Source organism: Alexandromys fortis, unplaced genomic scaffold, assembly GCF_014885135.2.
Source record: "Alexandromys fortis isolate MF-2015 unplaced genomic scaffold, M_Fortis_MF-2015_v1.1 scaffold_10, whole genome shotgun sequence".
NCBI classification, from domain to species: Eukaryota; Metazoa; Chordata; class Mammalia; order Rodentia; family Cricetidae; genus Alexandromys; species Alexandromys fortis.
In genome coordinates, this window is record NW_026067895.1 from 20999558 (window position 1) to 21012617 (window position 13060).

At 43.0% G+C, this 13060-nt stretch overlaps 1 protein-coding gene across 2 annotated transcripts in view; it reads right to left on the reverse strand.

Annotated features, from left to right (window-relative positions):
• Positions 1-13060, reverse strand: part of Myof (myoferlin) — a 137485-nt gene that overhangs the window by 36459 nt on the left and 87966 nt on the right. For both annotated transcript variants that reach the window (XM_050157674.1, XM_050157668.1), the window contains 7 exons: positions 11738-11843; positions 10401-10546; positions 5937-6110; positions 4993-5101; positions 2974-3051; positions 286-467; positions 34-192 (listed from right to left, as the gene is read on the reverse strand). In XM_050157674.1, coding sequence (XP_050013631.1) covers positions 34-192; positions 286-467; positions 2974-3051; positions 4993-5101; positions 5937-6110; positions 10401-10546; positions 11738-11843 — 954 coding nt within the window. The remainder of the gene's footprint in view (positions 1-33; positions 193-285; positions 468-2973; positions 3052-4992; positions 5102-5936; positions 6111-10400; positions 10547-11737; positions 11844-13060) is intronic.

Here is a 13060-nt window from a genome sequence, read left to right on the forward strand (position 1 = left end):
AAAGAATACAAGAGTGAGAACAAAAAGATGTACCTTGTTCCTTAGAATCAGCTCTGCTGTCACAAGGACATCCCCACAAGCCTTGTCTCCATTCATGACCGGATGCCAGAGAAGCTTAGGGGTGACATCTGTTTCTGAGTTTAGCTTCACCAAAGGAGAACAAATACTTCGACCTAAAAATTCATCTTTGCCCTACAGAAGGAAACCACATTCAAACTCCTGATCAAAGAACCCTTAGGACCTCTACCATGTCCCCAGGCCATCTTAAAATTTCATGTTACCTACCACTTGGTCATTGTCAAAAAGTTCTATGATAACTTTGGGTGGGTTCTGTAGAACTGTTTGGGGTTCCCCAAAGATTTCCACCTCATCAAATATAATCGTTTGATCCCAAGTGGGATTCAGAGTGGAGTGGATGATCTCCGTGGTTTTGCTTCGATGGAGAAAGGAGACATGAGCGTATGGATCTACAGGCAGAGAAAGACAACAATAGAGTCAAGGCGAAGTCTGCCTTTCCAGGACAGCCCATTTCTTCCCCCGGCCTTTCTTGTGCACATGGCCGTCATAGGCTTTCACCGCCCATTAAGACAAGGACTCTAGAACGCCGGGCCTCACAGAGGAAGGTATCATGGTGAGTGAGAAGCACCTAAAGGGAGACCCTGGTGTGTGCAAAGGGGTGTCTCTCTGGAGTGTACTCATGCCTAGCAAGGTTAATCAGGTCAAGCACACGCTCTTTCACGGGCGTAATCTAGAGTACAAGCTTTGCAACTAGACGCATACGGTGTCAAGCCCCTGTTCCCATGACCTTAGGAGAAAAAAATATTTAATCTTCCTAAGTATTTAATATTCCTAAATATTTAACCTTCCTTTGTTCTTTCCCTTGTGCCCAGTGGACAGAAGACAAAATGGTGTGAAGAACATGGGCTGCTTAGGACACGGCCTGTTAGCCACATCACTGATAAATACCAGTTATTTTTATGCTTTTCTTTCTGCTGTTTTGGTAAGTTTATTTCATGTTTTTGCTTCTACCGATATCTATTTAGAAAGATTTATATTTGAGTGCCGGGGTTTTCTTTCTCTCTCTCTTTCTTTCTTTCTTGCTTGCTTGCTTTTGTTCTTCCTTCCTTTTTGAGGCCATAATTTTTTTAAAGATTTTTTTTAAATACAATCTTCTCTCATTTTACATAGCTATCCCCGTCCCTACTCCTTCCCCTTCTCCTGCTCCACCCTTCCCTCCACCCTGCCCATCCACTCCTAAGAAAGGATAAGGCTTCCCATGGGGAGTCAACAAAGTCTGACGCTTCACTTCAAGGCAAGACCAAGGCCCTCCCCACTATATCTAGGCTCAACAAGGTCTCCCTCCGAAGAGAATGTGCTCCTAGGCCAGTTCAAGCACTCGGGATAAATCCTGGTCCCACTACCAGTGGCCCCACAGACTGCCCAAGTCTCACAACTGCCCCCCACATTCACTGGGCCTAGTTTGGTACTATGCAGGTTCCCCCTGCTATCAGTTCAGAGTCAGTGAGCTCCCACTAGTTCCTGTCAGCTGTTTCTGTGGGTATAAACCAGTCACTCGATAATATGAACAAAGGGGTCGGGTGCCAGGTTTTTTATTTTGGCTTTGCTTTTTTTTTTTTTTTTTTTTTTGGTTTTTCAAGAAAGGGTTTCTCTGTATAGCTTTGGAGTCTAACCTGGAACTCACTCTGGAAACTAGGCTGGCCTTGAGCTTGAGATCTGCTGGGATTAAAGGCCTGCACCACCACCGCCCAGAGTGCCGGGTTTTATGAATACAGCAGTGAATAAGAAAGGCTCAGCTGCTCTCAGAATCTACAGCTTGTAACAACAGGAAAGTGTTTCCAATCTTATTTACCAAAAATTATTCTGGGTTCTCCTACGTGGTGAGGAACACTAAACCATTTCAGTTCCCCAGAGGGGTGACATTCCAGCAGTAAAATAATGCCTATGCCGTCACATGGGTGGAACTTTTTTATTTTGTCCCATTGATCAATCTTGCATCTTCAACTGTGAGAAATGGGCTTGAAGTTTCATGCAAACACAAGTTAAGGATCTTTCTAAAAATTCCAATTGGATCTACAGTAAAGGAGTGCCCCCTGGTGGATACTATTTGAAAATTTCTTTAAAACACTTTTGAAGCTTTGCTCCACAGGATCTGATTTAAAGAACGGGATCTAATTTATAGATCAGACCCAGATAATTTGGTCTAATTTATTAGGGAAGGAAAGAATTCTCACTACTGAGCAAGGGGAGTGCTGGGACACAGCTCGGAACCGACACAAGGTACATGATAGCATTAGGTGAGTGTTTCAAGAGTTGTTTCCAAACAAGAACCAGACATGGTTCCTGCACTCACCGCACTTTTGGAAGAAGGAGTAAAGCCAAAACCACCTGGGCACCAGTATGAGGATGTTGAAGCCTCATAGTTACACAGTGCTAGAAGGTGGCTAGGGTCGGGATGGGGTGATGGTAGGGGTAAGCAGCAGAGGAGGCAGAAAATATACACACATATGGCTCACAGTCAGTTGCTGTGGGTTAAGGGGTTAACTTGTGATTTTTTTTTATCATCTTGAGACTATAAGCAAAAAAATGTAAAGAATTTGAGTTCACCAAACGGCCCAGGACCCAGGTTTAAAATGCAGCCATGCACACAAGGGGAGCACAGTAGATGCTCTTTGTGACACGTCATGGTTCAATAAGTGATCCTTAGTGTCCAAGGGCCACATGTCTTCTGTGTATGCTAGTATTCAGAAACAGTTCCTAAAGCAGCTGGTAACTCCTTTAGAAACCATCGGGCTGTTTTCTTCAAGTATAGTCCAAGTATACTTTAAAGTAGCTTCTCTATGAAGAGGGGTTTCTTGTAAGAAATGAGAACAAAACAAAACATAAACCCACTAGATAGGCAGTCGAGTCAAACTAGCCTGCCATGATATAGTACGTTAAGGATTTCCCCGTCACCTGAAAAGCTGTCTTTGTCCAAAGCCATGAGGTTCCTCGCTTGGTAAATGTAGCAGCGCAGGTGGTAGACATAGATTCCTGAAAAGAAGGGGGTGACAAGAAATAGGAACCCGTTAACAAGATTTTTTCTGGAATGTTTGAAGGTGATCTGTGTTTCAGATTCATGGGCCGCTTGTCTATTTCCCCATAGCAGAGAGCACAAATTTTCCCAAGATAGTGGTTTCTTATGCAAGAAAACTTACAGTGGTCCTCTTATCTATGGTTTTGCTTCCTGTATTTCAGTTGCCCAGAGTCAATCTCAGGTCACAAACATAAGAATGTTTGTATAAATTCCAATGCAAACAGTGCAATGGTCAAAAAATAAACAATTCACAAGTTTCATATTGCAAGCTCTGTAGTGTGAACATCTCAAAGTATTCAGCTCCATCTCACTTGGGGTGTGGGTCATGCCTCTGTCCAGTGTATCCATGCTGTATACGCTACCTGCGTGTTAGCCACTCAGTAGTTCCTTATCTCAGTTTTCAGACAGACTGATGTAGTCACACTGTAGGGCTTATGGGAAATAACCCTTATTTATTTAATAAAATCTCAGAACACAAAAGAGGTGATATTGGCACATTATTATAGTGTATTTTAATACCTTTTATATTTATCATGTTACTGCTATTTACTGGGTACTATATTTAATTTATAAACTTCACCACATGTATGCATGTATAATACTAGACAGTTTATAAGCAGGGTTGGTCGGGAGTCTTAGAGTGAATCTAGTGTGGTTACGAGGCAGGGGAAAGTGTAAAGGGAGTGTATTTAAACTACTATACACCAGGTGTGGTGGGGCACACTTGCAATCCCAGCAAACAAGAGGCAGAGGCAGCCTGGATTATATATGGAAACCCTCCCCTAAAGGTAAAATCAAATCAAACAAGTAACTGCTGTAACAGTCCCGATGCCAATATGGTCATTGGGAGGACACTGGTCCTGCTGTGAACTTCCTTGATTTAGTGCACAGCTGTTCATCACAGACTATCCAATGAGTCTTGGTCTCTAGCAACCACTGAGCAAGGCCTCGGTGTTATGTTAGACCAAGGTCTGTGATAATTTTCTGCTGAATGTTTCTTTGACTCTTAAAATTTTTAAACTCCTTTTATTAATGCATGCACACACAGACACATGCACGCATGTACACACACATTACAGACATATACACACATTTATGCATGTGCGCATACACACACATACACACACATGATGTGGGATTCTCCTCTGTATGTTGTGAATATATTTTCTTACCATTGTTTAATAAAGAAGCTACTTTGGGGCCTATGACAGTGCAGAATAGAGCAAGGTGGAATTCCAAGCAGAGAAAGAGGAAAAAAGAAGGTGGAGTCCATGTAGCTGCTGAAGGAGTAACATATCAGCCCCAGGAAGCCACAGCCTAGTGATGCTATATAGACCAATAGAGATAGGTTAATTTAAGATGTAAGAGTTACTTAATAAGAGACCTAAGCTGATTATTTTGGGTTTGGGCGGCCAGGAATGAACAAGCAGCCACCACCTACTACTACTACTACTACTATTAACACACACACACACACACACACACACAGTTTGAGGGATAGCAGAGTATTGACTGAATGTCTGAATTCCAGAACATTAAATGCTTGAATATCTGGTACATATCAAGATCTATGTAAACAGTGCTATTATTAATAACATCCTGAGATTCTTGAAGACTGGCATTGAGAATAGACTTCCCTTAAAACTTTAGCCTTTTTTCCTATTATTAAGATAATAATTTAGGCTTTTTCTAGCCAGAATGAGTATTTTAGACAGACATTAAAATCAGTGATTTGATCATTCTTCATCGCAAATATAATATAGTTTTTCAGACTGTGTTTCATTAAGTGAAGAACTAGAAAGTCACTTTCATCTGAGATTTTATCATATTTGATGATCTGAAAAGTTTTCTCAATGAAAATGACAGATGCAGAACTTATAGCAGTCTGTAAAACTTACTGTCAAAATTACAGGAAACAATGGGTGTGTTTGCTCCAAACACAGTGGTGGCACTGTGTTTCTGCTTTTCCGAGCTCTTCTCATCTCCATCCTCTGTGGTGTCTGCCCCCTAAAGTAGGAGGAAGCCATTGTCATTATCATCATTATCACCATCATCAATCACCACTACCATCATCACCATCATCATCATCATCACCATCATCATCATCATCACCATCACCATCATCCATTATCATCACCATCATAATCCTCACCATCATCATCACCATCATCATCACCTTCATCACCACCATCACTGTCCTCACCATTATCATCATCACCATCATCCATCATCATCACCATCATCACCAACATCCATCATCATCACTATCCATCATCATCAGAAACAGAAACAGAAAATGTTCTTAACTATAGGGCCTTCTCCCCAATCTGTGGAACTGGATCTTGGCCACCATGCTGCACAGATCTCCCATTGCTGTTTTTATTCATTCCCTCTACTGACCTGTGCCCACCCCATCATCTTCCTTTACTATCTGTCACCTGAATCATCTTTTAATTTTGTGAGCCATCCTTCTGCTTTCCTCCCCTGTGAGTCTGTATGTTCAGCTCTTTCAGTCTGTTAAATAGCTACAATTTCCAAGCCATCTGTGCCTACACAGTTACTGGATGTGTCCTGAAATCAGGGCCCTGGCAGACATACTTGGGGAATTCTGGGAGAGCTAGATGTGCCTTCGGTACTGGTCTGAGGTCCTCTCATGCAGTAGTGGTTTCTTCCCAAGATGGGAGTCATTGGGCACTCAGGGCATATACCTTTCCCCCAACTTCTTCACAGCCATGCATCCCTGAGATTTCAGGAGCCTCTCTGGAGTTGTCTGTGCTTTCTAGGTGACTCACACATTTCCTCGACACCAGTATTATTGACACTTTGACTTCTGGTTACTTACAAGGGCACCTTCAAGTTTAAAGATGGCAGCAGCACCGTGTGTTTCCGAAGGAGCCATTTTTCTCCTCCAGCGTCTGCGGCGAAAGGTGTCCGAACTGCGCTGTTTCCAGTGGAACTTCCAGCCAATCAGCGAAGCATATTCCCAGCCCTCCCGGTCTTCAAACTCTTCCATGGCCTAAAATAGAAGCGTAACTTTTAAGGAGAAACAATACTCTTCTTCATATTGATAAAGCAGACCAGTAGGTCAATGGACAATAGGCAGTCACAAATATCCACTCTGTCAAGTACTACATGAGGAGCCAGGGATACAGCTAAGAGAGAAGAGATGGGAGCTCTGACTTGGCAGAGCTGGCGGACTGTAGGATACAGGAAGACAACCATAGCAACCATTCGAACATGGGCATGTGTGAGAGTAGGTGCTTTCTCAGAAGGAGCTCACAAGAACATGCGATGTGACATTTTTGGAAAGAATTACTAACTGCATTTTATATGTGGGGTCAAATGTATCACCCCTTAGACATTAAATGTCTAGCTGCTTAGTTAGTAACGATGTGATAGATCAGAGTATGTCGTTTCTGTGGTAACTATTAACCCAGTACAGTACTCTTAAGTTAAACATGGTTCATGTGCACATGATCTATTCTGAGAATTTGTCCTCAAAGCTGAAGTAAGACTGAAGAAGATAGATGTGGCCTTTGCTTCCACGTATTTGACATTTGAGTAGACAGAATTTTATATAACTGTCTTACAATCGTGACCAGCTTGAATAAATGGGAAATAATAGTGAATATTATTGATGAGCTTAGAAATAAAAGCTCCATGTACGGTTGTGATTAGTGGGTAGTCTTTTTCTTTCCACTTCGAATAAACATAAAGCCCAGGTTTCATATGAACTTGCAGCTTCCTTTGTATCAGTGTGAATAAGGACAAGGTCATATCTTGTGTAGCCAAAAATGAAGCAGGTTAGGGGACATGATTGAAGTCTCAGCGTCGCTCATGAGTGGAACTAGGATTTCTGACCAATGGTCCAGTGTCCTTCCCAAGCCATGTTGGTGGTAGTGTGGAAAGAGAAAGTGAAGCATGTCTGGAAATTTCTCATCCAATAAGGTTGGACAATGTCGGTTTAAGACACACCTGTTCTGGAAGCAGACTGCTAAGCAAGGTAGACACCAAGATGGTCTAACTATTCTCCTTCCCGGGAAGATCATCACTGAATAAAATGTGACTTCCCAGCACCTGCTAGAGTTGAGCCTTCAGAGCGATAGGAAGCATTCCTGTTTAGTATCAGTCTAATCTGGCTTCAAAGGTCATCTCTGTCACCTTCTGAAGATATGACCTACAGCAAGTCTATTTTATGGCTATGAACTCCATCTGTGGAATGAGCAACATCCCAGACTTTACAGCATGACACATTTGTGTGCTGATTGTACTAAATGACATGTAAAGCATACTTTTTGGTATTAATTCCATTTTACTATCCCACTTAATTTAGTATGCAGTTTAAAGCCTTGTGATACCCTAATTAAATTAGGGTATGGATAGTTTTATGTCAACTAGATACAAGCTAGAGTTATTTAGGAAGAAGGAAAGCAAATGAAAAAAAAAATGCCTCTACCAGGTTGGCCTATGGGCAAGCCTGGAAGGAGTTTTCTTGATTGATGATTGATGTAGGAGGGCCCAGCTTACTGTGGATGGTGCCACCTCTGGGTAGGTAGGTCTGGGCTATAAGAAAGCAGGCTGAGCAAGTCATGATGAGCAAGCCAGTAAGAAGCATTCCTCCATGGCCTCTGCATCAGTTCCTGCCTCCAGTCTCTTGACTCTTTGCCAGTGGCCATGTCAGAGGAGCTGTACATGACAGCTGACATCAAGGGACCGGCCCGTCAGGACGATAGTGAGTAAATCGCAGATAGGCAAGGCCCCAAGACCGCGGACCCAGAGTGACTTTTGCTTCTGCTGTGCCCTCACATGTCTGCTGCTGCCATCTTTCTCTGGTGTCTGCCATGGTGTGAATGGGGGTGGGGAGATCCCCCCTGCCTGAAATGTAGTGTACTTATCTCATGGAAACATCCCATTCTACTGGGCATTTTGTACCTGTGGGATATTATGAAGATTTCCTCCTAAGCTGTATTGTTTAACCGAAGCAATGATTTTATACAATAATAGAGTTAGGTCAGGCTTTAGTGGCACACACCTTTAATCCCAGCATATCTGGCAGAGACAGGCGTATCTCTGTCAGTTTAAGGCCAGCCTGGTCTACAGAGTAGATTCCAGGACAGGCTCCAAAGCTAGAGAGAAACCTTGTCTTGAAAAATTAAAAAAAAAAAAAAAAAAACCCACAAAACAACAACAACAACAAAAAACCTAGTGTGAGTTTAAATTGAATTTTGATTGAGGATTTTAAATAAATATTGTAAGGGATTATATAGAGGTTAGTTTAGTAGGGAAATTGACATAGGATTAACACAGGTAAAGGTAGGATAAAGCAGAGGCTGCAGAGGCTAAAAAAATAAAACAAGGAAATGTCACACAGCTAGAACACATAAGTTCTTACTGAGAAGCCCATAGACTGCGCCTTGGGATAGTGATTAAGGAAAACAGCTGAGTCCTGGTAGCCCAGCTAGCTTAAATTCTTTTCATCTTAATGCTGGGAGATGTGTTCACAGGTCTGGAGTGCATCATAGCTGAGACAAAGCCTCGGGTTAGATTAAGGTTTTTTGATAATAGCTCTGAAGTTAGGGATCAGAAAACAAAGCAGCCCAATTATTACTAGCTGATGTACTTTCCTTGTTAAGAATTGGTTGATTAAGCCGGGCGGTGGTGGCGCACGCCTTTAATCCCAGCACTCGGGAGGCAGAGGCAGGTGGATCTCTGTGAGTCTGAGGCTAGCCTGGTCTACAAGAGCTAGTTCCAGGACAGGCTCCAAAACCACAGAGAAACTCTGTCTCGAACCCCCCCCCCAAAAAAAAGAATTGGTTGATTAGCCGGACGGTGGTGGCGCACGCCTTTAATCCCAGCACTTGGGAGGCAGAGGCAGGTGGATCTCTGTGAGTTCGAGACCAGTCTGGTCTACAAGAGCTAGTTCCAGGACAGGCTCCAAAAACCACAGAGAAACCCTGTCTTGAAAAAGCAAAAAAAAAAAAAAAAAAAAAAGAATTGGTTGATGATCAAAGATGATGATTAATTCCCTGTACCCATTTCTGCCCTCAATCTCCTGATATAAAAACTACTGATGAGTGGGTACGCAGGCTAAAGATTTAAAGTAGAGCTGACTGGTTGTTTTTCATGTACAGAAGTTTAGGCTTGCAATTCCTTTAAGAGTCCTTGTAAGATCACCTTTCAAGATAAGTAATAAAGTAATTGGTCCTTTCTTTGTAACCATAAAACGCAGCCTTCCAGTAATAGAACTGGCTGATAAGAATACCGTGCTTGTTTATACTCTGTTAATCTGTAACAAGTTGCTTGGGTATGTATGTACGTGGGTTCTTGATGATAATTTGTTTTTTACCTGTAATACGTAAAATGTTAAATCATTTAAAGGAAATAAAAAGCATGTTTTCTACTTGCTTTCATTGTAATCATTCACTTGAAAAACAGAATGTAACCACATTGTAATTGTTATATAGCTTGAAAAATTTTGTGGGGCATATAAGGAAAAACAAAGAAAGAGAATAAGAATAAAGATAGAAGAAAAACATCAGGAATGAGAGATTAGGGAGAATAAAAATTAAGTTAGGAGAAAAACATCAAGAGAGACAGAAGGGACATTTCTGGATAGAGATAAGAAAAGAGAAAAAAGACTACAGAGGAAGGAAACTATCAAGAGAGTCTGAGTGTCTTTCTCCTTACCCCTCAGATAAAAGTCATAGCACATTGAGTCTGTGGATTCCTTTCAACTTCTGTGCTGCTGGAGGCTGGTCCCTCAGGCAGCAAAACCTTTCCTTCATGAGGGACTGTGATGAGGACAGGTGAGCTGAAATATTAACCCTTCCCACACAAGCTGCTTCCAGTCATGGTGTTTCACCACAGCAAGAGAAAACCCTACCTAAGACAGATGGTTCTAAGGCTTGTTCCCATTTCACAAATGAGAAAGACTGTAGAGTCGGGATTTGAATTCTGGGTCTTGTTCTAGGTCCTGAGGTTTCGATACTCCTGTCTTATCCTGCCAGCATAACCTCAGAGTCCTTTTCTACCCTTCTAGAGGCCTCAGCCACTCTGTCTCGGCATCATGGGGGGGGGGCTTGCGGAAGCACAGATCGCTCGCTGCTCTGTCCCCAGAGTTACTCAGTGAGCAGGCTGCCGTGATATTTCTGAGATACCAGGTGATCAGGGCACACTTCCAGAGCCCTGAATTCCAGTATCAGATCCTTGGTTTGCGAATGGCTGTGCAGAAACAGCCATTGCAGCTGGAACTCTGCGCGGTGTGGCAGGCAGAACACCCGGCACCGCCCCCTCCTACTTCTCTTACCCTTGCAGTACTCGAAGCTGTTTGGGTCAAATCTTTCTTGCGTTTCCGGACCAGTCTCCGCCGTCTGTGGGTATGATACATTTTCTCTGCTGCAACCCAGGACTTGGGCTTATTATCAGGAGGAATGGTAATTCCATACTCCCAGCCTGTAACAGAATTTGAGAATAGTTACTCGAAAGAGAAGCCTCTGCCTGGCCAGCAAATAGCTTGCTAGGTAGTAATGGGTAGCTCCTCTCTCTGCTCACAGATGTTCTGCTCTTATGACCGTCACAGGGTTGAGCAGGCTCAATCTGAGAAGATGAAGTGTGCCATGCCGAAGCTTTGGGTGCCAGCAGGCCACAAATGTAAAAGTATGTCTATGTATACATGCATGTATGTGTGCATGTATGCATGTGCGTGTGTGTGTGTGTGCTAATATTCCAAAATCTAAATATTTCTCAAACCAAAAACCACTTCCTCTGGTCCCAGGATTTGGAGTAAGAGATACTCAATCTTTCTGGGCCCAGGATTTTGGGTAAGAGATACTCACTCAATCTTTCTGTTCCTTTGGGATTGAACCTAGAGCCCTGTGAATACTAGGTAAGGCTCTGCTACCCAGCTACATTTCTAGACCTTCACTAGCATTTCCTGTAAGTTGGTAAACCTGTCTGCGTTCCAACATGGCCTTAATGGTAAAAGGCACACAACGATGTGGTGGGTACACAGTTATTGCTCAATAAATGCCAGTATGATCAGATATATTATTATGTATCACAACCAAGGCAGAATTGCCCATCCATTTGGAGTCTTATGCATCAATCTTACTCTGTCCATGTTTTATCACCTCTTAGAGGAAAGGACCAGTTACGCTCTTCCCCTGCTAGTTCCAAATGGTCAAGTTCATCTGGCCTGGCTATTTGTAGAGAACGGTAGGTACTGCTATACCTAGAAGCTATGTCAACCACACACCCGCTGGTGGGATGACTTACAAGACATTTGCCGTTCTTCTGTCTGAGTTATAGGACCTCTAAGTTTGATTAGCCCAGGGAGATTATGAAATGTGATTAGGAAAGATAAATTCTGTTAGATCTCTCCTATACTCTAACTCTGGATTTCTAGGTATGCTAGAGTCCAGCTGGTTGGCCCCATCACCTCCGTTTTCCACTTCGAACATCTCCTCACCCAGCATCTGTCTATCTGTTTGGGAGTCAGATACTCATTTGAATAGTCACGGATAACACCACATGACCTAACTGTCCTAGGCCAGCGGGGAAAGGCCCTTCCTCCCGTGGAGCCTTTGCTCTAGTTAACCAAGGCCTTTCTGCTGACTCACACTCAGGCTAAGAGATGTACGTTACCTTTCTCATCCACGGCTCGATTTATGTCATATGTCCATGCGTCATCTTCCCACTCCCAACCTGGAGGGCAAGTCAGCTCGCTGGGTGATGCTGCCTTATCTCCATTCTAAGAGACAGACAGACAGACAGACAGGAGTGAAGGAGATCCAAAGATGAGGGAACTTTCCTGATACTTAACTATAGAATGTGCATGTCTTTATAGATAACTGTGATCTTTACTTATATACACATAGTGGTATATTATTTGTGTTTTAATAGCTAAAGCTTGCCTAAAGATCAGAGAGCAAAGCAGTCATACTAGTCAGCCATACAGGCCAGGGAGTGGTGGCACACACCTTTAATTCCAGGACTTGGGAGACAGAGGCAGACGGATCTTTATGAGTTCAAGGCCACCCTGGTGCCCTCTTCTGGTGTGCAGGCAAAACACTGCATACATAATAAATAAATAAGTCTTTAAGAAAAAAGACACACATGTTCAAGTTTAGGAAATGCTGCCGGAGACTCGTGATGCTGATCACGTGAGGCTGAGCAAAGTTTATATAAAACCTTGACTTAGGTTTACATTAAAATTCAAAAAGAGTTATGATAAAGTTCATGTGTAAAAGAAATAAAAGTGGCTGTAAACATGGAAAACATTCAGCTCTGTTTCAAGTTAAGAGAATGCAAAGTGGATCCGTGGCAGGGACCCCATGTCACGGATCAACAAAGATGGCGTGGTGGGTAGGTACAGAATCAAGGACCCTGTTACACTGTTGCTGTGACTACGTGTGTACCAGTTCCCTGCATTTGGAGTTTGACCACACAATTCCAAGGACAGTTTTCTAGACATAGGCTTTCATTAATGTGTAAAAATGGTTGTATAAAGATATTCACTGCCACATCTTTTATAAAAACCAACGATGAAACAAAACAAAAAACTCACCCCAAACCACCGAACCCCCAAATGTCTATGAGATGTACAAATAAACAATAGGGGCTTATTGCAAAGTTCCCAGCTCTGTGTGTGCAGTGATCAAAAGATGACCTGGAGCTGGGAGACGGCTCAGTTAATGATTAGTTCAGAAGCCCAACATGCACATCAAAGCCAAAAGTGGAAGTCCACATCTGTAGCCCCAGTGCCCGGGAGGAGGAGTGAGGAGATCTCAGGAGCCTGTGGTCGGACAGCTCAGCCCAGTCAGTGGGGCTCAGGCTCAGTAAACATCCCTGAACTGAGGCAGCGAGTGGCTGAGGAAGACACTGCATGTTGGCCTTGCCTCTGCGTGCATGTGTACACACGTGTATGTGCTTCTCTCTGCATGTGTGCACACATCCACATGAGCATAC